The following is a 27,779-nucleotide window of genomic DNA, read 5'->3' on the forward strand; positions in this document are numbered from 1 at the left end:
TAAAAATAAAATAAAAACATCAAATGATTAATCAAATCTGACATTAAAATATATAAAGACAAACTATCAACTTATCTTTTAATTCCATACTAAACCAACTTCTCCTCCAATTCAACATCATCCCTCTTCACTCCATTAATCAAACATATGCTCGTTATCGCAGACATTAGTGTAACTTCACCATATAAGTAACTACTCCCTTAACATAACCCCCACCTTCAGCTGAAGCAGAAGCAGCAGCAGTTACAGCGTAAGAAGAAACAGTTGGCGTTATAAACTTAGACCCCATTCTTCATCACAATCCCAAAACTAGGACATCCTATATTTCTAACTGTATCATTGTAAATTCCACATTGATATGATAGTTAGAGAGGCAGCAACAGTTGCATCGCCCAACAAAAGGGGGCTCATTGCATCAGCAGACAAACTCTCGGGTTGAAGAAGAGACTCTTTGATCATGTTTGGCTGCAGATAGGTCTCGCGTAACTTCTCGATGCTCTGATAAATCTTGGCGATGCAGCTGGTCATTGATTTACGAGAGATCAGTTTGATGACTGAGCCTACTGGTAGAAAACGAGGAGGCCGAACAGGAAACCAATGAAGTCTTTATCAGCCTCTGCGAAGAGAACTTTTTTGAGACGAACATCCACGTGGAGCTTCAAGCTGAGATTTGGGATTCATCATCGCCTGCCATTTCCTTTTCATGTTATCTCTCCTCAGAATTTTTACGTGGTTCGGGCAATATGTCTATGCCTGAACAAAGAGCCAGCCAGATTAATAAATCATGCAACGCTATGAAGAGAGAAGAGAGAATTAGCAATGAGAGGGCAATAATAAATCTATATGAAATGTCTCTTTTGAAGAATTTTTAGGGCAGAGATGAAAAGGGTGGTGGTTGAGTCTCTAGACTTGGAAACTGTTGGAAATGGGTGTAGATCCATAACTGTCAGCGGCGAACTTGAGGCCGACGGCGAGCTCCGACGAGGTCGAACAGCGAAGGCGAGCTCGAAGTTGACATTGCTAGTTGCAGGCGAGGTCCTTGGCGACTTCATGCGAGATCGGTCGGTGACCTACAAGCGAAGTTGGAGCAAGCAGGCGAGCTCGCGAAGGGCTACAGGCAAGTTTGGGGTTTCGACAGGCGAGTTCGAGCGGTCCTCTTGCAGGCAGATTGCTATGGGTCGATACAGGCGAGCTCGATGTTGCTTTGATGCAGGCGGGCTCGAACTCCAAGTGCAGACGAGGTCGCGAGCGAAGGGCGAGCTCGATCTTTTTCCCCCTTTCGCCTGCGCCTGAGTTGGATCCAGTATGATCCCATTTGCTTTGGCCCTAGGGTTTCCCTATTTAAGCACGAGAGAAAAGGTGCTCTCTCTCTCTCTCTCTCTCCGATTTTTTCTTCTCAGCGACTTCTTGGCGACGGCTGAGCACGAGATTTTCAAGTTAAAAATCTCAGTTATTGGAGAGGATTAATTCCTGTAGCGACATTTGGGAGAGAGGAGATTTTACTGTTGTAAAATCTCATGTCTTTGTAAGAGCAACATATAGTTTTTCTGTTTGCTTCTTTTGAAAGATCTCAAGTTGAGATCTACTCTTTTACAAGCTTTGTAATCTTCTTCAATATAAATGAAATTATTTGTGTGGCTTCCGAGGACGTAGGCAAGTTGCCGAACCTCATTTAAACTCGGTGTTCTCCTTTCTTGCAATTATTTTAATTTGCTGTAATTTTTTTTTCCATTGCTTAACATAAGATCCGATAGGGCAAATTTCGCAGAGGGTTCATATTTGACAGGTGGTTGAGGATCTAAGGAGCAGTTGTACCAACGTTTGGTAGTTTGAATCCCCAACAATGGGTATCAGAACGTATCTGATATTTCCTAACAACTGGTATCAGAGCCCATGTTCAGATCTGTGTATAAGAAATGGCAGAAGAAGGCAAATCTAAAATTGAGAAGTTTGACGGGTCAGACTTCACCTACTGAAAGTTACAGATGGAAGACTATCTGTACCAGAAAGATCTTTACCATCCGCTGATGGGTAAAGCAAAAGGACAAAAGAAAGAAGAATCTGACGAGGACTGGGAAATATTAGATCGAAAAGCCTTGGGGCAGGTCCGATTTTGCCTCGCAAAACCTGTAGTACATAATATATTAAAGAAGAAGACGACTGTGGGGCTTATGGAAGTGTTCGCAACGATGTCAGCTACAAATAAGGTACATCTCGTCAAAACGCTATTCAACCTCAAGATGGCAGAAGGATATTCATTCACGATGCATCTCAGCGAGTTCAACACAATTGTTGATCAACTCGTCTCAGTCGACATCATGTTTGATGACGAAGTGCATGCCCTACTGATACTATCGTAGTTGCCGGATAGTTGGGCAGGTTACGTGACCATAATCAGCAACTCTGTAGGGAAGGAGAAGTTGAAGCTGAACGATGTGGTAGATATGATTCTATCCGAGGAGGTTAGAAGAAAATTGAATAAATTAGAAGATTCAAGTTTAGCCCTAAGTCTCGAGCAGAGAGGCAGAAGCCATAATAGGGGGATCTAAAACAGGAATCGATCGAAGTCGAAGAAGAAAAGGTCGAACTTGAAGGTGGGACCTATCAAAGGAAAATGTTGGAACTACGGTAAGGAGGGTAATATGTCTTCAACCTGTAAAGTACCGAAGAAGGATAAAAATGAGCAGGAGGCTCATATTGTGCAAGATGCATTGATTCTCGCTATGGATAACGATTCCGACTCATGGGTTATTTATTCGGGAGCCTCTTTCCACGCCACTGCTAATAGAAGGCTATTTAAGAACTATGTAGCATGAGACTTTGGAAAAGTATACTTGGGGGATAATGAATCCTGTAGTGTCATTGGAAGAGTCGACGTGCAAATACAGTTAAAGGGTTCCAAGTGGTCTCTAAAGAATGTCAGACACGTACCGAAGTTGAAGAGGAATCTTATTTCGGTTGGTCAGCTTGGAGCAGAAGGCTATGTTACAACATTTACCGGAGATTCGTAAAAAATCTCCAACAGTACAATGATGGTTACCCGTGGCAACAAGATCAGTATCCTCTATCTAACTTCACACGTGAGTGACACTCTCGCGATTACTACAGGAAATGAGAGTGCAGATCTGTAGCATAATAGGCTGTGACACATGAATGAGAATGGTATAAAGATTCTACACTCAGAAGGAAATTATCAGGCATTGATTCGGTGAAAATCGATGTTTGCGAAGACTGCATCTTCGGGAAGTAGAAGAGAAGTAGTTTTCTGAAGGGTGGAAGGCCATCTAAAGCTCACAAGCTAGAGCTTATTCATACAGATGTATGTGGTCCAGCTAGTGTGTCTTCTCTTGACGGTTCAACGTACTACGTCACCTTTATCGACGATCACTCGATGAAGATGTGTGTATACTTCATGAAGCACAAGTCATAGGTATTCAGCATCTTCAAGAAGTGAAAAGCCATGGTAGAGAATAAGACAGATCTAAAAGTAAAGTGTCTGAGATCAGACAATGATGGAGAATATGAATTGGAGGAGTTCAAGAAGTTCTGTGGTCTAAACGAGATTTGTTTAGAGAGGACTACTCTAGGGACGCTGCAACAGAACGATATAGCAGAAAGAATGAACAGAACGCTGGCAGAGCATGCGAGGAGCATGCGTCTACACGCAGGTCTACCAAAAACTTTTTGGGCGGACGCGGTGCATACAGCAGCATACTTGATAAATCACGGGCCATCAGTTCTATTGGACTTTGGGATTCTGGAAGAGGTTTGAAGTTTAATCTCTCACACTTGAGAGTCTTTGGTTGTACGTCATACGTCCTTATCAGTGATCATGTCAAGGAAAAGCTAGAAGCTAAGTCACCGAAGTGTACATTCATTGGGTATGACATTGATGAGTTCGGGTATCGTCTTTGGGATGAGAAGAATATGAAGATCATCAGAAGCTGAGACATCATATTCAATGAGGAAGTGATGTACAAAGACATGGATAATGCCAAGGCGGGCCAAAGCAGTGGGAGCAGTACTATGGATGCGGACGCATCCGAGTACATGAATTTAGAGGAACTTCCAGATATGGGATACAATTAATTCTGACCAAAGAACGGAGGAGATTTCAGGTACAGAACCGACTATACCTATGGCGAGGAGCCTAGGAGGTCATCCAGAGTAGCCAAACCGAATCCCATGTATGTCTTATCACTAGACTACCTACTTTTAACAGATAGCGAATAATCAGAATGCTATGAGGAGGCTATGCAAGTGAGCGAATCTCGACAGTGGGAGCATGCAATGCAGGAAGAGATGAATTTTCTCCACTCGAACGAGACATGGGAGTTAGCCCCGCTACTAGCACAGAAGAAAGCCTTACATAATAAGTGGGTCTTGTTTTCGTCGAATTTTTTTTCATTGATGATTCTATTGAACTTCGGTCGTTTACAATGAATTACAATGAAAAATTAAGAAAATTACAACTTTCGAGAAAATAACACAAAAATCATTTATCGATTCTTGTTTTGTGGGACTTTGCCTATGCCAGGAGTGCTTTGACTCGTGGATCACCAAATCACAGATTGTGAGGGGTTTAGAGATTCTTCCTTCGTTTATCGAAGTAGGAATTTGAAGTGAATATCTTATCAAAGTAAGACGATCACTCTTCTTAAGATCAAGTCAAAGCTCGAATCTCAAGGAATCACACGAGGAACTCAATTCTTGTTGTTTTCTCTCTGCTCTCTATGCTCAGAATCTCAAGGAATCACACGAGGAACTCAATTCTTGTTGTTTTCTCTCTGCTCTCTATGCTCAGATCTGATCCAATTTGCTCGATCTTCTTCGAATTGCTCTAAAAATGCTCTCCCCCTTTTGTAACCGCCGTCCCACTACTTAAATATCATCTTTTTATGAGGTTAGTGGGCCTATTTTTAGTTTGTAACTATCTCCCCACGTTTATGGTTGATCTCAAGTAGTTATGAAGCCAAAAAACCGTCAAAAAACGTATTGTAACCAACTCTATGGCCGAGACAGGGTTGTGTGTCTCGCACTTCCGAGACAGTTTGTACTATCTCGGGTATTTTGGCTCTAACTTCCTCGTCCGATATCGGAATGAGATGATCCAAGATGCGTTGAAAATCTGACGAAGAGATCTACAATTTTTGTCTTTTGACCTTCTTTAGATTTGGTGCGAGACAGTCATGACTATCTCACATTCCGAGATAGTTATGACTGTCTCGCACTTCCGAGATAGTTTGTGTTGTCTCGGGTATTTTGGCTCTAACTCCCTCGTCCGATCTTGGAATGAGATGATCCAAGATGCATTGGAAAGATGATGAAGAGATCTACAACTTTTATCTTTTGACCTTCTTTAGATTTTGTGCGAGACAGTCATGACTGTCTCGCATTCCAAGACAGTTATGACTATCTCGCACTTCCGAGACAGTTTGTGTTATCTCGGGTATCTTGGCTCTAACTTCCTCATCCGATCTCAGAATAAGGTGATCCAAGATGCATTGGAAAGCTTACAAAGATCTCTATAACCTCCCATAGGCAAGACACTCATGGAGTAGACGAGACACACATGGTACTTTACCCTTTTGTGGGTAAAGCACAACTCCTGGTTGAGTTGTTCCTTTATCGTTTAGCATGTTCACAGACTCGTACGCTTCGCCGACTTATTTCATGTGCTTTTTATCTTCTCTACAATATCAGATGATCTCCTTTGACTCAGATGATCCTTCTTGACTCGGATAGTAACATTCATCATCTTTTTTTCATCTCGAGCTATGTGCGAGAACCTATAGGCAATTTTTTATGCCTACAGATACCCCCTCCAAAGTGTTTCAGTCTTATTCTTTTATAAAAGAGACTGAAATACTTTGGATATGATACGTCTGGCTGTTAATTCGTTGACTTCTTCAACTTTTAGTCTATTCAGTATTTTTGTCGGATAGCTAAAATTTTTCCGGTGTTGCGTTTATCGCTTGACCGTTATCAAAATCTTAAACTAAAGCTGGTATGTTAATTTTTGAATTAGCTCGTATCGTTAGGTTGATGTTGAACTAATCACCTTCGTCAGGAGTTTGTATCTGAGTCATGATTGAACTCTCTGAATTAATTCCTTAAACTGACGTTTCATCCTGAGCCTTGTTTCGACGGAATTATCGACGCGTTGGCTAGAGTAGACTTTCGTTGTAATGTATTGACTGACATTAGGACATGGCAAGCCCAAGTGTAGAGAATGTAAGACCAAGTGTTGATGTCGATTCATCTGCCTGTACGAAATTTCTCCTGGCGTGGACCGTTATACATTTGTCGGTTTTTTACTTAATCTCCGAGGGATTTTGATTGTAGGACCAGTCATTGGAGCTGATACGACCACAATCACTGGAGAGGCTTTTTTGATGATGTCTTGTGTGCGCGAGACAGTATACCTTACATTGTGTGTCTGAGGTGGGTTCAATTGTCCTGCTTGAAGAAAGGTGGTCTTCAGGCTGAATTTGTGTCTTCCTTAAGTTTGGCAGAGCTTAAACTTTATTATAATTGCGTATCCTACTCAGAATAAATACTTATAGGATTTTTGGTAAACTGTAGGCTGTCTAAAAATCACAATAGATAGCTGATCCCCATCAAACACCAATGATGAAAGTTACAATCTAAATCACAATAGATAGCTGATCCCCATCAAACACCAATGATGAAAGTTACAATCTGACGACTTCCAGAAGGCTACAATTTGAAGACTTTCACATGGATCGATGAAGGTTACAATCTGACGACCTTCACAACAATTAATGAAAGCTCTAATCAATAGCCTACACAATCAACATCGGGAGTTACAATCTGACGACTCTCACATATCAGAGAGCTAAAGCAAAGATTATAAGATGACGATCTTTGTAACACTCTGACAGAAAAAGACTACAAATCGACGGTCTCTTCAAACCAAGACGTGGAAGTCCTCCCCGCGTACCAGCATCAAGACGCACCGCGTTCATAGCCACGAACGCAGCTCAGACGCAGCCTCCGAAAGCTGCCAACGCAGCTTCCATCTGCTGCCAAACGCAGCTCACATTCAGCTCTAAACGCAGCTCAGATCCAGCTGTCAACGCAGCTCATGTTCGGCCACAAACGCAGCTCAGATCCAGCTGCCAACGCAGCTTCCAAATCATTGCAAACGCAGCTCAGATGCAGCTTCTAACGCCGCAAACGCAGCTCCAAAAGCTGCAAACGCAGCTCAGATTCGGCCGCCAACGCAGCTCATGTTCGGCCGCAAACGCAGCTTCCAACAAACTGCCAACACAGCTTCCAACAAGACGCTGCGTCCGAGCCTCCAGACGCTGCGTTCAAGCACAGATTTCATTCCAGAATACAGGATTTACGTTTGACTCGTTCAAACACGAGCTGAACGGTTTCAAAACCGTTTCCCACGATCTGAGGGGATCACAACTCCACTCAGGAGTGTTTAAGGGGGCGGTTACATCCCATTAGCCCCACTTAGGAGGTGGTTACGCCTCTTAATCCCCTATAAATAACTGAAAATCAATTCAGTTCATGAGTTCGGTCTGTTAGAACTTCTTAGCAGCAACAGAAGAGATCCTTGGCTTGTCTAACCAATTACGGTTAAGATCAATCAACTCATCAAGAGTTTCAAACTTGCCACGCAAGTTCTCCACAACGTCAAATCGTGAGGAGGAGATATTATTCCAGTGAATCAAAACGTCGGATCGTCAACGGAGAGCAAACCCGACGCGAGCATTCGAGGGAGGCACTCCATCGCTACCGTGAAGAACCCAGATTTAAACAAAGGGGAGATTCAAATTCATTCTCCTCTCTTTTATAATCAGGAAATCCAATTGTAATTGAGATTAAATGAATACAGATCAATTTTCCTTCATTGTCTTTTTACTGCAAATTTTCCACCAAACACAAATCCTCAGCCATCAACGGATTTGATAAGCCTTTACCGATTACCGTTTGAATCGGACTAGCATGCAGATTGTTTAAGTCCGTTCTGCATGTAACGTTGTGCTAAGAGAATAAACTCTCTTAGACTTTATACTATGATGTTGAATACATAGGTTTGGTCATTTTTACGGGAACGTACAACCCGACACTGTGTGTTATACGTAGACTTATCTCTAATAAGGGACTGAGATAACGTCCCTTACGTATAAAACATGGATTTGAAAATGTTGATGGGTTGCGTCTTTTTGGTGAAAAGATGAACCCGACACTCGAGAGGGAGAATTTTATATTCTATCTCCTAGTCTCTTTTTTGTTGGTAGAAATGAACCCAATGATAAAGAGGAAGAATTTTTATATTCTATCTCTTGGTCTCTTTTTTGTTGGTAGAGATGAACCCGATGATGGAGAGGAAGAATTTTATATTCTATCTGCTGGTCTTTTTTTTGTTGGTAGAGATGAACCCGATGATAGAGAGGAAGAATTTTATATTCTATCTCCTGGTCTCTTTTTTGTTAGTAGAGATGAACCCGATGATGGAGAGGAAGAATTTTATATTCTATCTCTTAGTCTCTTTTTTTATTGGTAGAGATGAACCCAATGATGGAGAGGAAGAATTTTATATTCTATCTCCTGGTCTCTTTTTTGTTGGTAGAGATGAACCCGATGCTGGAGATGAAGAATTTTATATTCTATCTCCTGCTGCAAAAGAAACTCAAAGTAGGATCTCCATTTCGAGAATCTGAAGGGTAAAACTAAGAGTGGGATCTTCACTCCGAGAATCGAGAAGATTTAGATAACCCTAACTGTTAAAAGGATTGATTATCCAATCTAAAAGTGGATATCTCATTTATCGAGATGGAATTCCAACTTTGGTCCTAATTGTTTAAAGGTTTGACCGAGTGAGGAATGTGTGAAAACCTTTTATTTATTGAGAGGTGATTCCGATTTTGGTCCTAACTGTTTAAAGGTTTGACCAAATGGGAGTTTGAGACGATCATATATGTTTAAAGGTTTGATCATTCAATTTGTGGACCTCTCGTTCATGGAAGGAATCGAGAGGAGATTTTGGCTTTGGTCCTAACTGTTTAAAGGTTTGACCAAATGAGAATTCGAGACGATCCTAACTGTTTAAAGGTTTGATCGTTCAATATGTTGACCTTCCGTTCATGGAAAGAATCGAGAGAGGATTTTGGCTTTAGTCCTAACTGTCTAAATGTTTGACCAAATGGGAATTCGAGACGATCCTAACTGTTTAAAGGTTTGATCGTTCAATTTGTGGACCTCTCATTCATGGAAGGAATCGAAAGGGGATTTTGGTTTTGGTCCTAACTGTTTAAAGGTTTGACCAAATAAAAATTCGAGACAATCCTAACTGTTTAAAGATTTGATCGTTCAATATGTGAACCTCTCGTTCATGGAAAGAATCGAGAGGAGATTTTGGCTTTGATCCTAACTGTTTAAAGGTTTGACCAAATGGGAATTTGAGACGATCCTAACTGTTTAAAGGTTTTATTGTTCAGTTTGTGGACCTCTCGTTCATGGAAGGAATCGAAAGGGGATTTTGGTTTTGGTCCTAACTGTTTAAAGGTTTGACCAAATGAGAATTCGAGACGATCCTAACTATTTAAAGGTTTGATCATCCAATTTGTGGACCTCTCGTTCATGGAAGGAATCGAGAGGGGATTTTGGCTTTGGTTCTAACTGTAGGAAGGTTTGACCAAATAAGAAGTGGGAGCGAGGTACAAATAACGATGGGAATGTTAACTTGTACACAACACCTGGTGGGAGTTTTTGGTGTCAAGCGATAAGGACTTAACACGAAGGGGTTTGATAATCGCTATGGATCAGCTGATTGAAATTTTGGATGTCGTGTCAGGACTTCAACAGTGGGAGTGTTAAAGGCTTAGGCACAGTGAGGGTTTGAATGGATTCAACGGTGAAGAATTTTGGTGGACCCACCGTCAATTAATTTGATCAGTGAGGGATTTTGTGGTGGAGGACCGTGAATCATTAAGCACTCCACAATTACTCCGTGGGAGTTTCGTGAGGGAAAATTGACCCGATAAAGTCATTGAATCTCATCTCAACGAAAGAGTGCTCTAATTTGATCAGTGAGGGATTTTGTGGTGGAGGACCGTGAATCATTAAGCACTCCACAATTACTCCGTGGGAGTTTCGTGAGGGAAGATTGACCCGATGAAGTCATTGAATCTCATCTCAACGAAAGAATGTTTCGAAAGTCACTGTAGAAAGGTTTTAATCATCTTGGAAATGATTAAATAGCCACAGTGGGAGGTTCTTAATCATAATTAAGAATAAATTATTCTGATGATTGGTTTTCACCTTGAATAATTAACCGGTTTTGGGTTATCCTTAAAAATACCATGTGTAGTATTCTCCAGGAACTTTCCATTGGAATGAATTGAGGTATTCTACCCCCAGCTCTTTGGCGAATCTAAATCCAATTATATTCGGCCACATTGTTGGGTTATCCTTAAGAATATTAGGAGTAATATTCTCTAGGAACTTTCCATTAGAATGAATTGAGGTATTCCACCCCCAGCTCTTTAGCGAACCTAAATCCAATTATATTCGGCCACATTGTTGGGTTATCCTTAAGAATATTAGGAGTAATATTCTCTAGGAACTTCCCGTTATTGAAAATAAGGGAAGTAGGTTAACCTCGTATACCTGTCGAAGGAAAGGAAGAAGCAGTTTATATTCTTATACTCTTTGGAGTTACATGAAGAAGTAGTTTATACTCGTATACTCTTTGGAGTTAGGGAAAACAGTTTATACTCGTGTACCCAATGGAGTAAGGGGTCATCTTTATTTGGCTTGTTTCGCCGTTATGACGCCGGAGTCAATTAAGGTTTGGATTTTGTTTTTGAGTCTAAAGCAAACCTTAGTGGGATGAAGAACCCTTCTGTGGTAGGCACAATAGTTTGGATCCGTAGTTCTTTTAGCTCCCTCCTGATCTTTAATAGGTGGCAGTTCAATTTTGTCATTGGCGAGGAGGTATTTCAAGATGGCTGAAGCTTCATCATCTTTGAAAGAATACTTCTTTTGGAACTTCAGATCAAGATTCGCGCTCACAGTGATTGCGGATGTCGTCGGTTGGCTTCTCTCAACTTTCTTTCTTTTAAGAAAGTGTTCAGCTTGTTCACCGCGTATTTTTAAATCCTTCTAAGTTTTGGAAGGTACAACCCCTAGGGCTTCCAGGACATCGATGGAGAGATTATTGTGGCATGTTTACAGGATGAATTTCTCTGTAACATGATCTCTGCAATTCAGTGCCTTGTTACGGAAGCGCTTGACGAAATTGTCAATTGACTCTCCGTCTTTTTGCTTCTCATCCAGAAGGGTTCTGATTGATACTTCGGTGTCATCATCGAAGAAATTGCTGAGGAATAAACTTTTCATGTCATCTTAGTAATTAATGCTCCTTGGCTTGAGACGTCGGTACCAATCGAAGGCGGGCCCACGAAGGGTGCTGACGAATGACCGGACCATCAAAGCCTCGTTTTCAGAGATCACCCCTAAGTGAGACTTGAAATAAATTAAGTGCTGAGTAGGTGAGCCCTTCCCGTCAAATGGTGTGAAGTTAATCAGATTGAATTTTATCGGGTACGATATTGAATCCATTCTCTTGGATAGGGACACGGAATACCCGTCTTCTTACTTTCTGAGCGGACATCAAAGTATTGACTTTGTTTTCAAGGTCTTGCATTTTCTTATCCTCATCTTCATCTCTTTTTGAGTGATATTGAGGAGAAATAATTAGGCCACCCTCAGTATTATTAAGAGGTGCAATTGAACTACCCCTAATATCGTTGTTGGGAGGATCCGTTGAACCACCACCAGTGTTATTGTTATTAGGAGGTGTATCAGCCATAATGACTTCATCCACTTCTGGATCACTATCATCTATAACATTCTGAGTGTGGCGGCTGGATTCAGCTCGCTGACTGGACTCAGGAGGTTGAGGCCGTTGAGCTAGTAATTCTCTCATTTGTTGGATAGCCAACTCCATCTCTGTCTTCATCCCAGCTCTAATTTCTTCACGTTGCTTGGCTAGAGCTTCTTGAAGCATTTGAGCAAACTGATCAGAAGTGATTGTGAACACTTCTTTGGTTTGTCCCATACTAGACATTGTATCATCAGAAGCGATCGCAGAACAAGTGTCCGAGAGTTCATCCTTCGAAGATATTCCTTCATGCATTCTCTTGTAGTCCCTATGTATGATGGCTCCTAACCGGAGTCGAGACATCCGTTGAGCAATTCTTGAATTGACTTTTCCTCCCGGGGAATAGTCGAGATTTGATTCATTTGAATGCCATTTAGATTTTCCTTTATCAGCCATGTTGATGGTGACTTCAGGGAATTCATCCTCTTAAACAGCAAGCTTCTTACGGAAATATCTCGGCTTGGACTTTGATATTTCGGTAAAAAGCCTCTAAAACACTGAGACTTTTACGGGATGGCTTCTCGTTTGGAGTAGTCATATTCCAACAATACTGCTCTTATAAGTCGCGCACAGGAACAATGAGAGCTTATTTCTCTGTAGGTGTAAATTTTGATCTCCCGGAAACAGGGAGCTTCGTTTGTATTGATAAGAAGGCTTATTACAAACTAATAAATCAAATGTTTACAACAGAAGCGGAGGGAAGGCCCTCCTTATTTAACGTGGGTTCCTCGGTGGCGATAGGATGCCTCGCTCGGTGCTCGTGCCGAGTCTTCTTCCCTTGGACGATCCGATCGAAGTTGCTGCCGGAGCCGGAGCTTCGGTTCTCAAATGAGGGAGCCTTTGGCAAAGGTCCAGGTTCAACCTTTGGGAGATTAGCCAGCAGAATATGCAACGGCCAATCCCCCATCTTCATGCTGCTGAAGATGGGTTTTAACAGGCAAGGGATGGCATGGGCTCTCCCTTGATTCATGGGATTTGACCACTAATAGAGGTGAGGGAGATAGCTTGACTGCTCCTTGAATTATGGGATGTGACCACACGTTGTTCGGAGACGTCCTGCTGTTCATTCGTACCGTCAATGGTCATTCGAAGAGCTGTGCTCTGCATCACGCTACATAGGAGTGGGAAAGCCCCTCCTCGTATGCGTGACAACGGCTGTCAGATGCTTGCGTGGATCTGACCAACCACCGAGCGTTGGCGGCTCTCGTCCCTTCACCTGGACAACTGAGGTGAGCCGCATTTATGAGGGTGCAGGCTGTTTCGGCGCCTGTCCGCTCATTCGTACTGTGGACGGCCATCTGACGGGCCTGGAGTATTGTGCCCTCTCCCTTGATTTGTGGGATTTGACCACTGATGTAACTGTTCCCATACTCCAAGTGGGCAGTTGACAGTGAGCTGGCGAGTCTGCAGCTTGGGTCTGCAGGCGAGCTTAGGACTGCAGGCAGACTTGGGTCTGCAGGCGAGCTTGCAGGCGAACTGGGTCTGCAGGTGAGTTTGGGACTGCAGGCGGACTTGGGTCTGCAGGCGAGCTAGCAGGCGAACTGGGTTTGCAGGCGAGCTCAGGTGCGCAGGCAGACTTGGGTCTGCAGGCGGATTTGGGACTGCAGGCGAATTTGAGTTGCAGGCGAGCTCCTGAGCATGGATTGAAGAATAGGCCGTAACTTTCAAACCGTAAGTCGGAATTGGACGAATTATATATGAAAATCGCCTATCTCGACGAGATGGAGCCATCCGAACCAAGCCGATTCGCTTCCTCCGTTTTGCCAAATTCCTTACGGTTTGGGAGATATCTGCGTTTTCCCCTTTTTCGCTATTTCGGGTGAGGTTTTAGCAGTTTTGTTCTGAACTTCTCTGATAAGGATTTAAAGGCAATTTTTATTGCCTACAAAACCCCCTCCAAAGTTTTCAGACCTGAATCAGGCCGCATGGGGTCTGGAACACTTTGGATATGAAGTCCCGTAAAGTGATCCCTGCTCTTCACTCGCAGCTGATGATCGCCTTCTAGGATTTTGAGCAAACCCTCAGCTATCAACGGACTTGATTTGTCTTTACCAACTGCCGTTTGAGTTGGACTAGCCATGCTCTTGCCCTTAGCATGGTAAGTTGTCGAGGAGTCTCTCTTAGGCTCAATGCTAAAATTTCTCCTCTATCCTTAGCCTTTCGAGGCGTTTGGATTTAAGGGAGCAGTTTAACCTCGTATACCAGTCGGAGGGTAGGAGCAGTTTAGACTCATGCACCAGTTGGAGTGTAAGGGGGCAGTTTAGACTCATGCACCAGTTGGAGTCTAGGGGGGAAGCTTATCTTAGGGCAAAGATGAAGACGAACCCTGATTTGTCTTCTCTTGGGGCAAAGACGAACCCTGAAATAGCAGCACATCGCATAGTAGGCCACTATCAAACAACAACGCCTTTTATGGGAAAGACGGTGCTGGGAGAATCAAATCGTTCAGGGACGTATGAGTGTGACGATTGATTGGACAACATCATTTGCGGGAATGATGGTGTCGGCTATCAGAGGTAATCGTTAACATGATAGGGATTGCCGCGATCGGAGCGACTTTGAGGACCTACCATCCTTTTGAAGAGGATTGGTAAGTTGATTTGTCAGAGGTGACCGTTAACATGACAGTGGGGGTCCCGCCATCCTATTGAAGAGGATTGGCGGGGGATTGTGGCTTTGGTCCTAACTATCTGAAGGTTTGACCAAGTGGGAGTTTGATGCAGCCCACCTGAACTGCTAGTCTCGCCTGTTTTGAGCGGTTCGCCATAACCGGGAACCTGGCTCAAGAAGTGGGGCTCGCCTAAACTGTTAAACTTGCCTGATTTGAGCGGTTCGCCGAAACTGGGAACCTGGCTCAAAGAGATGGGCTCGCCTAAACTGTTAAGCTCGCCTGATTTGAGCGGTTCGCCGAAACTGGGAACCTGGCTCAAAGAGATGGGCTCGCCTAAACTGTTAAGCTCGCCTGATTTGAGCGGTTCGCCGAAACTGGGAACCTGGCTCAAAGAGATGGGGCTCGCCTAAGCTGTTAAGCTCGCCTGATTTGAGCGGTTCGCCGAAACTGGGAACCTGGCTCAAAGAGATGGGGCTCGCCTAAGCTGTTAAGCTCGCCTGATTTGAGCGGTTCGCCGAAACTGGGAACCTGGCTCAAAGAGATGAGCTCGCCTCAACTGTTAAGCTCGCCTGATTTGAGCGGTTCGCCGAAACTGGGAACCTGGCTCAAAGAGATGAGCTCGCCTCAACTGTTAAGCTCGCCTGATTTGAGCGGTTCGCCGAAACTGGGAACCTGGCTCAAAGAGATGAGCTCGCCTCAACTGTTAAGCTCGCCTGATTTGAGCGGTTCGCCGAAACTGGGAACCTGGCTCAAAGAGATGAGCTCGCCTCAACTGTTAAGCTCGCCTGATTTGAGCGGTTCGCCGAAACTGGGAACCTGGCTCAAAGAGATGAGCTCGCCTCAACTGTTAAGCTCGCCTGATTTGAGCGGTTCGCCGAAACTGGGAACCTGGCTCAAAGAGATGAGCTCGCCTCAACTGTTAAGCTCGCCTGATTTGAGCGGTTCGCCGAAACTGGGAACCTGGCTCAAAGAGATGAGCTCGCCTCAACTGTTAAGCTCGCCTGATTTGAGCGGTTCGCCGAAACTGGGAACCTGGCTCAAAGAGATGAGCTCGCCTCAACTGTTAAGCTCGCCTGATTTGAGCGGTTCGCCGAAACTGGGAACCTGGCTCAAAGAGATGAGCTCGCCTCAACTGTTAAGCTCGCCTGATTTGAGCGGTTCGCCGAAACTGGGAACCTGGCTCAAAGAGATGAGCTCGCCTCAACTGTTAAGCTCGCCTGATTTGAGCGGTTCGCCGAAACTGGGAACCTGGCTCAAAGAGATGAGCTCGCCTCAACTGTTAAGCTCGCCTGATTTGAGCGGTTCGCCGAAACTGGGAACCTGGCTCAAAGAGATGAGCTCGCCTCAACTGTTAAGCTCGCCTGATTTGAGCGGTTCGCCGAAACTGGGAACCTGGCTCAAAGAGATGAGCTCGCCTCAACTGTTAAGCTCGCCTGATTTGAGCGGTTCGCCGAAACTGGGAACCTGGCTCAAAGAGATGAGCTCGCCTCAACTGTTAAGCTCGCCTGATTTGAGCGGTTCGCCGAAACTGGGAACCTGGCTCAAAGAGATGAGCTCGCCTCAACTGTTAAGCTCGCCTGATTTGAGCGGTTCGCCGAAACTGGGAACCTGGCTCAAAGAGATGAGCTCGCCTCAACTGTTAAGCTCGCCTGATTTGAGCGGTTCGCCGAAACTGGGAACCTGGCTCAAAGAGATGAGCTCGCCTCAACTGTTAAGCTCGCCTGATTTGAGCGGTTCGCCGAAACTGGGAACCTGGCTCAAAGAGATGAGCTCGCCTCAACTGTTAAGCTCGCCTGATTTGAGCGGTTCGCCGAAACTGGGAACCTGGCTCAAAGAGATGAGCTCGCCTCAACTGTTAAGCTCGCCTGATTTGAGCGGTTCGCCGAAACTGGGAACCTGGCTCAAAGAGATGAGCTCGCCTCAACTGTTAAGCTCGCCTGATTTGAGCGGTTCGCCGAAACTGGGAACCTGGCTCAAAGAGATGAGCTCGCCTCAACTGTTAAGCTCGCCTGATTTGAGCGGTTCGCCGAAACTGGGAACCTGGCTCAAAGAGATGAGCTCGCCTCAACTGTTAAGCTCGCCTGATTTGAGCGGTTCGCCGAAACTGGGAACCTGGCTCAAAGAGATGAGCTCGCCTCAACTGTTAAGCTCGCCTGATTTGAGCGGTTCGCCGAAACTGGGAACCTGGCTCAAAGAGATGAGCTCGCCTCAACTGTTAAGCTCGCCTGATTTGAGCGGTTCGCCGAAACTGGGAACCTGGCTCAAAGAGATGAGCTCGCCTCAACTGTTAAGCGTGGGGCTCGCCTAAACCGTTAGGCTCGCCTGAATTGAGCGGTTCGCCGAAACTGGGAACCTGGCTCGAAGAGATGGGTTCGCCTAAACTGATAGACTTGCCCGATTTGAGCGGTTCGCCCGCACTGGGAACCTGGCTCAAGGGGTTGATTCCTTTCAAGCCTGAATAATAATTCAGGCTGTCGTGGGGGATGAGGGATTGTGCCTCGAAACGAGCGAGAGCTTTTCGTCGCCGCTGTTTGGATCTCTTTGAACGAGGAGCGTTCATGTCGACGGCGGAGGCGTATTCTGCGTCGACACGAATGGTTGATTCCTTTTGCACAGGGATCTGCGAGGATCGTTCATCGACCCACCCAGCAGCTCCTAGACCCGCATTCTCGAATCTTGGCTCGGCCTCCACTGGTTTGGGGGGGAAAGAACCCCCTGCCTCGGCTTGGGTAGATCCCTCAGGCTTGGTTGCCTCGGCCTCTTGGGGCTGGGCCACCCGCACGACTCTGCAGTCATCGCGAGATGTATTGCCGCCAGAAGAGGACGATTGTAAGTACCCCTCGAATTTGATCACAAGGGACTCAACCGTAGTCCCTGCAGCAACTTCGTCGGACTGCGCCACCACCAATTCATCTGAATGAACGGATTCTCCCACTGTGGTCGCCATCTTCTGTAGGTGTAAATTTTGATCTCCCGGAAACATGGAGCTTCGTTTGTATTGATAAAAAGGCTTATTACAAACTAATAAATCAAATGTTTACAACAGAAGCAGAGGGAAGGCCCTCCTTGTTTAACGTGGGTTCCTCGGTGGCGATAGGATGCCTCGCTCGGTGCTCGTGCAGAGTCTGCTTCCCTTGGTTGTAAGTACCCTTCGAATTTGATCACAAGGGACTCAACAGTAGTCCCTGCAGCAACTTCGTCAGACTGCGCCACCACCAATTCATCTGAATGAACGGATTCTCCCACTGTGGTCGCCATCTTCTGTAGGGTGAAAATTTGATTCTTCCGAAGAAAGGAGTTTCGTTTGTATTTATAAGAAAGCTTATTACAAACTAACAAATCAAATGTTTACAACAGAAGCAGAGGGAAGGCCCTCTTTGTTTTGTGTGGGGACTTTAGGTGGCGATAGGATGCCTCGCTCGGTGCTCGTGCCGAGTCTGCTTCCCTTGGACGATCCGATCGAAGTTGCTGCCGGAGCTTCGGTTCTCAAATGAGGGAGCCTTTGGCAAAGGTCCAGGTTCAACCTTTGGGAGATTAGCCAGCAGAATATGCAACGGCCAATCCCCCTTCTTCATGCTGCTGAAGATGGGTTTTAACAGGCAAGGGATGGCATGGGCTATCCCTTGATTCATGGGATTTGACCACTAATAGAGGTGAGGGAGATAGCTTGACTGCTCCTTGAATTATGGGATGTGACCACACGTTGTTCGGAGACGTCCTGCTGTTCATTCGTACCGTCAATGGTCATTCGAAGAGCTGTGCTCTGCATCACGCTACATAGGAGTGGGAAAGCCCCTCCTCGTATGCGTGACAACGGCTGTCAGATGCTTGCGTGGATCTGACCAACCACCGAGCGTTGGCGGCTCTCGTCCCTTCACCTGGACAACTGAGGTGAGCCGCATTTATGAGGGTGCAGGCTGTTTCGGCGCCTGTCCGCTCATTCGTACTGTGGACGGCCATCTGACGGGCCTGGAGTATTGTGCCCTCTCCCTTGATTTGTGGGATTTGACCACTGATGTAACTGTTCCCATACTCCAAGTGGGCAGTTGACAGTGAGCTGGCGAGTCTGCAGCTTGGGTCTGCAGGCGAGCTTGCAGGCGAACTGGGTCTGCAGGTGAGTTTGGGACTGCAGGCGGACTTGGGTCTGCAGGCGAGCTAGCAGGCAGGGTCTGCAGGCGGATTTGGGACTGCAGGCAGGCAGACTTGGGTCTGCAGGCGGATTTGATACTGCAGGCGATCTTCAAGCCGTTAGGCGAGCTCTATAGCATGGATCGAAGAATAGGCCGTAACTTTCAAACCGTAAGTCGGAATTGGACGAATTATATATGAAAATCGCCTATCTCGACGAGATGGGGCCATTCGAACCCAGCCGAAGGCTTCGGTTCGCTTCCTCCGTTTCGCCAAATTCCTTACGGTTTGGGAGATATCTGCGTTTTCCCCTTTTTCTGCTATTTCGGGCGAGGTTTTAGCAGTTTTGTTCTGAACTTCTCTGATAAGGATTAAAGGCAATTTTTATTGCCTACATTCTCGAATAATTCTCTTTCGAAATTTATTCACACCCACAACTTGATAGTACGATTCATCGGTATGATTGCCGAAAAATCCTATCATCTGTTGGTATGACCTCCCTGGTATAACGATGTCTTTTGACAAACACGTCTTCTTCTGTGGGTGTAAAGCCTTGTTGGTATTTTCAGGATAACTTATTGTTGCCTTATGTCAAGAGTCACACGTTTGAACCACCCCCTTGCGGGTGTGGAGTCTTAACAGGCTCCGAATGCTGATTTTGCACAACTCCAGATTTTAGAATCCAAACTTTGTAGAGTTTTGGTGATCCTTTGGCCATCGTTTCCTTCTTCCTTTCTCGACTTTGTTGTAAGAGAGCACAAGCATGAGCAGCGTTTGCACAACGCTTTTATATACGTTCTTTGAGAGTCGAACGAGTTCTTTTGACAAGAGTCCATTCCTCCATCTTGAGTTGTGCAGAGAGGTGAGAGTTGGGACGACTGGACCAGTTGATGCTTCCTCGAATCTAGGTTAGCGTAATAACGAACCCCGTCGGTTTGTTTCAAGGCCTTAGCGATTTGGCGAGCGCGGCGCTGACGTTGTCTCTGACGAGCTCTTTTCGTTAGTGCCGGCGGGCTTTGATTCAATGACTCTTTAATTGGAGAAGAGTCATTATGAGCAGAGAGGTTGCGAATGGAATCCTCAGCAACAATTAGGCGAGAGTCTTCACCCGTAGCATTCGACGGAGTTAAAAATTTGTAAACCTTCTTAGAAGACGAAATCTTTCTGTATTTGCAAGGAGAGGAAGATTTTGCAGATGAGGATGATAAATACTCCTCAAACTTTGCTTGGTCAAATTCGTACTCGACCGTGGATTCAATCGGTATCTTGATCGGCTGCGACACAATGGTCTCGACAGCGAGACCGTTGGCTCCCACTGTGCTCGTCAGTTTGTTTTCATCAAAAATTAGTTTTATTAATGATTCCATTAAACTTCGATCGTTTATAGAGAATTATAATGAAAAATAAGAAAATTACAATTCTCGAGAAAATAACACAGAAATCGTTTATTGACTCTTGTTTTGTGGGACTTTGCCTGTGCCGGGAGTGCGTTGACTCGTGGACCACCAAATCACAGATTGTGAAGGGTTTAGAGATTCTTCCTTCGTTTATCGAAGTAGGAATTTAAAGTGAATATCTTATCAAAGTAAGACGATCACTCTTCTAAAGATCAAGTCTGAGCTTAGATCTCTAGGAATCACCAAACGTTGTTTATGAAAGGTAAAAATTCTCTTTCTCTTCCTCAAAATTATCAAAAGCCTAAGTCTATCTGCTCCAATCTGCTCTCTCCTTTATTTCGTATCTAGGAAGGTATTTATAGGGATAGGAGTAGACAACAGTGGAAACGGGGACGAAATAACTGACCAAGTGACTGCTCTTTGGGCGCGTTAGTCTACACTGTCGCGGCTATTGGCGCGCTAGTGTAGACTAGCGCGGCCAAAGAGGCCGTTACAGCCACGTTCCCATCGTTGGCGCGCTAGTGTAGACTAGCGCGGCCAAAGAGGCCGTTACAGCCACGTTCCCATCGTGTTTGAAACTGTCCTCTCACGATTTTTAACCACTTTTTTTGTGATTTAACCGCTTGTCCACGTCAGCACACGTTCTTTTTCTGATATGCCATCACGTGGACTTTGAAAATCATCGTATAACTACCTTTTTTAACTGTCGTGGTAGCTCCCTGTAATAGCCGCGCCACTATGTATTGGCGCGCCATAGGCGCGTCACCATAGGCTGGCGCGCATCGCGTCACCATGTACTGCCGTGCCTAAGGCGCGACACCATGGACTGTCGCACCTAAGGCGCGTCACTATGGGCTGCTTGTTGGTGTGTACGTTGTTCTTCTATGTTGTTTCGCTTCATTTGAATGATCCCCTCTGACTAAGAAAATGACGTTTATCATCTTCTCTTTGCCTTGGGCAGTATTTAGATGTCCGTAAGCATTTTTTGACACCTACAGGTCTACCGGGTCAAGCAGGAGAGTGATGGAAGGAAGAGATACAGGGCCAGATTAGTCGTAAAGGGGTTCCAACAGCGGGAAGGAGTGGATTATACAGAGATATTTTTTCCCGTTGTGAAGCTCACAACCATCATAGTGTTAGACCCTAGAGGGGGGGTGATTAGGGTCTTATGCTAATCTAATCCGATTAAATGCCAATTAAAACTAATTAACAAATATATTCTTGCAAGATAGATATACAAAGAGTTATGTGCAAGAATATGCAATATACACAAGGTGATATATCCTATATGATAGAAATATATGCAAGGATATATATAAACAATAAGATATATCCTAACAAAGAGATATAGACAATATATGTGCAAGGATATAAAACTAACAAAAGGGGTAAACAAATTAACTACAAATATGATAGGGTAAAATGATCAACAAGCAATACACAATGGCGATGTAAGATATGAATATGAAAACAAGTGCGCCAATGCAATCACAAACAAAGGATATGTTTACGAGGTTCGGTCCCCACGACCTACGTCCCCGCTCCTCACCTCGAGGAGATCTCCACTATCACAACCGGGTTTTCTACGTTCACCCGAACAACGTTTACACCTCACAATACAATCACTATGTAATCACACCTCACACACTAAGTGTTGGTCCTAGCCCGTGTCCTCCTCCTCAAGTGCTCGGTTACAACCTCTCCCTAGGCACGTCAACCGACGCCACTCCTCTTGGATTTGACCCCGTCTCTCACCACACACTTCTCTCGGTGTACAAGTGTATTACAAGTGAATCCTCACAATTAAGCACAATATAAATCAATTGATTGTTCTCTAAACAAGGTGAGAACTCAATTAAGCACAATTCTAAGTCACAAACCCCACAACCCAAAATATACTATGAATGTAAATACTATAAGCTCAATTGGTTGTGTGTGAACAAAGAGTATCAATAAAACGATTAAACTCAATATAGAAATCTAGCTTATGGAAATTAAGATCAAAACAATAAATAGCTAGAATTGAGTTTAAGGAAAACTTCTCTATAGATCAAGAGTGAGAGAGAGATGAGTTGAATGCCCAAACACCAAAGGATGATCTCCTCTTTGCTCTTGTGAAATTTGCTTCACAAACTCAAACAAACTCTTAAACTCTTTTAAACAAAACTTAAACCCTTGATTAAAAACTTTCTTAAACTTGTTTTAAAACTCTCTTAGCCAATTGAAAAGACATCAGCAATGGGGTATATATAGCCTCCCAAGAATTCAGCCAAGAATCCAAACAAAATGACCAAAAGGCCCAAAACAGAAGTTCTGCAATGGCTAGAAAAATAGCCGTTGGGAGACCTGACAGCGATTCGGTCGACCGAAAAAATGATTCGGTCGACCGACCCGAAAATCCGGTCGACCGCGAACCGCGAACAACCTTGAAAATCCAGAAAACAAGCGGAGCCATCATCGGTCGACCGACGCGGTCGACCGATATAGAAATCGAAATTTCGGTCGACCGTACCGGTCGACCGACGACTCTCTGGAAAACTACTGAGAAAAGATCATTTGACCGGTCGACCGTACCGGTCGACCGACGACTCTCTGGAAAACTACTGAGAAATGATCATTTGACCGGTCGACCGTACCGGTCGACCGAAAACTGACATCCCAGAAAAACAAAGCTGATTTTAAAACACTGTTTAAAAATATCAAATAAATTCAGAAAAATATAAAACTTTGGGAAATGATTTTAGACATGATAATACACATGCTACAAAAACTGGTTTTCTAAAAAGACTTCCCAAATGAGAAATATCATCATTTTGCAAAATAGTCCAAAACATGAAAATGTAAACATATGAATCTTGACATTTTAGCTTAACCATGTTTTGAAACATTACAAAATGATTTTGTAGACTTAATAAGAGATGTATATGATTATTGTTAAGTCTATAAACCAAGGAAACAATATTTTCACAAATACAATAGAAAGTAAAACGTATGAGTATGTATATGAAAATATATTTGTTTCATATCTATGAAATTAAACCAAAACAACTTATCCACATAGAAAACAAGCATGTATACATAATTTTTTGGAATTTATTTGTAAAAACTTTGTTTGTGGATAAAACTAAAAACCAAGATGTATATGTATATAACTATATATATATATATACTAAGAAACTAATAAATGTGTGTGTGAATATAATATTAAGCTTAGAGTATATAACACACATAATATAAACCCTAAACTAAATTACCCAAGCAATCTTGATCTTCAATAAGCTCTTCTAGGTAATCTCTCGGATGAAGCTTTAACTTGGATCTTGCACTTTGAATAGCAAGGCTTCACCGACATTCCGCCAACCTCCTTTGGATATGATCGTTGAAGCTCTATTCCATCCATCCTCCAACTACGTTGTTTGTCTATAATAAATAAGAAAACACAAATACTAGACAAATAACATTAGTGGTAAATTGTTTGTTGAACATCATCAAAACAAGAAGGCCAACACAGTGGTGTTGAGCTTAGTAGCTGCTAAAAATCTCTACCTTGAACAGCTAGATATGAAGACTGCATTTCTTCATGACGACTTGGATGAAGAAATCTACATAAAGCAACTTGTTGGCTTCATTGAGGAAGGAAATGAAGAGATGATGCGTAGGCTCAAGAAGAGCTTATAAGATTGAAACAGGCTCCACAACATTGAGTTTTTCTTGAAATTAAAATTCAAGGCTTAAAGCCTACCGTATTGATCCCTTGTGACTTCTATCTTCTTGAAGAAGTTCCACCTATCGGATCTCAGCCTTTTAGGAGCTCTAAGTGCAGAATCATCGCCACCGGATTCATGATCAATATTGATAGGAGGAGTAATTGTAGCTCCTGTAGTAGGAGTATTAGGACTCGTTTCAACGTCGGGAGTTGGGATTTGCTCTTCATAATCAGAGGAGAAAGCCATTTGATTGAAGACTTAGAGAGAGCAAAAGCGAGAATAAGAAAGTATTAGAGAATATTAGAGAGAAGTAGATGAGTTTTGGATGAGAAAAATAAATGAAAACTCTCTATTTATAGATGCAGCCCCTAGCCAAATGACCAAAATACCCTCAAAATTTGGCCTTTTTTGGACCGTTTTAGTCATATTTTGGTCACAAGCGCAAAATGGCCGTTATGGCTGTTCGGACCGGGCCGGGTCAGGGTCGGGCCCGAGCTGCCCGGCCAGCGGTCACATTCGTGAAAAAGTGAAAAAGGCTTGATCTTAGCTCTAGAAAAATTGAAATGGAAAGAACAAAAGACAACATTGTCTTAATATTTTATAGGACAACCTAAATTTTTGAGTAAAATTAGAAATATTTGGGAGAGATTTTCACAAAATTTAAATATTTTTATATACTTATTTTGTGGATGCTTTTATCATATAAAATTATATTAGAATTAGCATTAATGTTTAGTTTATGGTTTTTAATAAAGTCTATCAATAATTAGGGATAAGATTCGTATTATCTTTTGTGTTATTTTAGTCACTTCTAATCAATCGTCTATGCTTATTAGCTTTAATTATTCCTCTTGCTATTATAATGCTATTTTTAGGTATTTTTTAAGTTTACAACACTATACTTTTTTGGGAAAAATGTGTCCAGGCCCCAAAAACAGAGACTTCATGTGCTGCAGCCCCTTCTAGTTTCCCCCATGTGGTTCAGCCCCTTGAAGTGTGACATTTTGTGCTGCAGCCCCTTTTTAACAATTATTACATGCCAACTAAGCTAAAATCCCCAAAATAACCTTACCCCCTCTCCTCAATCCTTCAAACCCAGTTCTCTCTCTCTCTTTCTCTCTCCCCTCTCTCTCCTCTCTCTCTCTTTAAAAACAAGGGTTTTCTCAAGCTCGTCGCTCTGGCCCTCGCCCTCCTTGCCGTCGCCACCTCCGCCCAGACTCCCAAGCCTCCCCCGAGTTCGTCGCCGCCTCCTCTCCTCTCCTCCGCCCGACCTCGTCGCGGTAGCTCGCCGTCGCTCCCCGTCTCGCCCTCGACTACGCCGGCAAAATAATTTGGATTTCTTATAGATGCAGACCTGCAACCTGCCACTTTTGAACCCTATAGTATGGTAGGCCGGAGGAGGATGACCAAGAGAAAAGAGTGCATGATGCCCAAGAAAAGTAAAAATGAAGGGGCTGCAGGCACAAGGTCACTCTTTTTTTTTGGAATTTGATGAGAAGCCACTGCTTGTTAAAGAGATTGTTAGTCAAGATGGTTAAAATTAAAACTAACGTGGTATAAAATAGAACTAACTTGGAATAAAATAGAACTAACATTGTATAAATTAGAACTAACTTGGTATAAATTAGAACTAACGTGGTATAAATTAGAACTAACGTGGTTAAAATTAGAACTAATTTGTTATAAATTAGAACTACCTTGTTATAAATTAGAACTAATATGGTTAAAATTAGAACTAACGTGGTATAAAATAAAACTAACTTGATATAAATTAGAACTAACACGGTATAAAATAAAACTAACGTGGTATAAAATAGAACTAACATTGTATAAATTAGAACTAACGTGGTATAAATTAGAACTAACGTGGTTAAAATTAGAACTAATTTGTTATAAATTAGAACTACCTTGTTATAAATTAGAACTAATATGGTTAAAATTAGAACTAACGTGGTATAAAATAAAACTAACTTGATATAAATTAGAACTAACACGGTATAAAATAGAACTAACGTGGTATAAATTAGGACAAACTTGGTATAAATTAGAACTAACGTAGTATAAAATAAAATAACGTGGTATAAATTAGAACTAACGCAGTGTAAAATAGAACTAACGTGATATAAATTAGAACTAATTTGGTATAAATTAGAACTAACATGGTATAGAATAGAACTAACATTGTGAAGTTTAGAACTAACACGCTACAGAATAGAACTAACACTGTGCAGATTAGAACTAACACTGTAGACAGAATAGAACTAACATTGTGCAGATTAGAACTAACACTGTAGACAGAATAGAACTAACATTGTAGACAGAATAGAACTAACATTGTGCAGATTAGAACTAACACTGTAGACAGAATAGAACTAACATTGTAGACAGAATAGAACTAACATTGTAGACAGAATAGAACTGTAGACAGAATAGAACTAACATTGTAGACAGAATAGAACTAACATTGTGCAGATTAGAACTAACACTGTAGACAGAATAGAACAAAATCTTGTTATCTAGTCCTAAGGGCATCTCCAACCCAGCTCCATTTTGGTGCAAACAGTGCTTTTTGTTGCACTGTTCCTTCTCCAATCCAGCCCCATTTTCTGCTCCATTTTGGTGCAAATGAACAGTGCTGCACCAAATATGGCGTCGCACTGTTCATCCACCTCATTACTGTTCACTTTTTTTTAAAAAAATTTAAATATTTGTTTTTACCTCTCAATTAATATAAAAATAGATAAAAGGGAATAAAGTGAGAATATACTGAGAATATTCTTTTTTGGTGCAAAAAATGGTGCAATGGGTTGGAGATGTATTACTGTTTGATGTGACTTTTGCACCATTTTGATGCAAAATTTGCACCATTTTGATGCAATGGGTTGGAGATGGTCTAATGGAAGTGTTTAATAAGAAAATAGATAGGTTTGTGTTTTTTTAATAAGAAAATAATGAAAATGGCAAGTCTGTCAATCAACTCTTTTCTTTATTTAAGCAATGCGAGATGAACTAGGAATGTTGAGCTATTATTGACATTGAACCCTGCGAGTGGAGGGCAGTTTCAAGAAGTGTATGAACTATTAGTCCAAAATTAGTAGGCACGGGAGAGGAGACTTACAAGCTGAGCCACGATGAAGGCACTGACCAAGAGAAGCCCAGGGCGCTCAACAAAGAACCACCTGCGAGATCGAGTCACAAATATGAGAGCTTGGCTCACAATACTGACTTGCAGGTATAAAGCAGACATCATTTCGTCTTCCCTGTGCCTCAATGATCTCACACTGAATTTGTCCTGAAGATTGGCAACAAAATGAAAATTAGTCATCATTAGGAAAGCATATCACAGTTTAGTAATAAAGGAAAAAGATTCCTTACAGAGAAGAAGTCGGTCTCCTTCATAGCCCAGAAGAAGATGACAGTCATCAATGCCAAATAACTACCAAGGACTACACCTGTAGCAAAAATTTCCTTGAGCTTCCAACTGTCGGGTAATGGAGATGGCTTCACTCGATCCTTTGAAATAGTCATGATTGTACCTGAAACAATGACCACGAGACACAAGAGAAGCAGTTTCAACATCACGACAATAAATGAACGTGTACCAGAGGACACATGGTTAATGGTATTGACATTTAAGTTTCTAGAAAAACTTACCATCATTAAGGATGACAATGATCAAAACCATGAAAGGGGAGAAATCAAATTTCCATATCAGTGCAATAAGCATGAATCCTAGCTGCAATAGTTTCGAAGTATGAAAATCACCATACAGGTAATGAAGTATAGTTAGCAAAATTTTCTAGGACTTATTGAAGTACATACCACAATACGGATGGTAATTGAGACGGCATAAATCTGCAAAATAGTGAAAAGCAAGATGAGTTAGCCATGAAGTACATTGACTTAACAAATTGGTAGATATGGTTACGTGCAATTAGACTCACGGTGTAATTCTTCATTCTCTGGAAAATAGCTCTACTAGTAAGAACAACACTTATAATCACACTTAG

The 27,779-nt window shown here is 43.0% G+C and overlaps 1 protein-coding gene across 1 annotated transcript; it reads right to left on the minus strand.

Annotated features, from left to right (window-relative positions):
- Positions 1-27,779, minus strand: LOC109850230 (plasma membrane ATPase-like). The gene is made up of 6 exons (XM_020420193.1): positions 27,714-27,779; positions 27,592-27,624; positions 27,424-27,505; positions 27,145-27,305; positions 26,888-27,061; positions 1-753 (listed from the first exon to the last, which is right to left on the minus strand). The coding sequence occupies exons 1-6, from the start codon at positions 27,726-27,728 to the stop codon at positions 748-750; spliced, it is 471 nt and encodes a 156-aa protein (XP_020275782.1). The 5' UTR covers positions 27,729-27,779; the 3' UTR covers positions 1-747.

This window comes from Asparagus officinalis, chromosome 7, assembly GCF_001876935.1.
Source record: "Asparagus officinalis chromosome 7, Aspof.V1, whole genome shotgun sequence".
NCBI lineage: Eukaryota > Viridiplantae > Streptophyta > Magnoliopsida > Asparagales > Asparagaceae > Asparagus > Asparagus officinalis.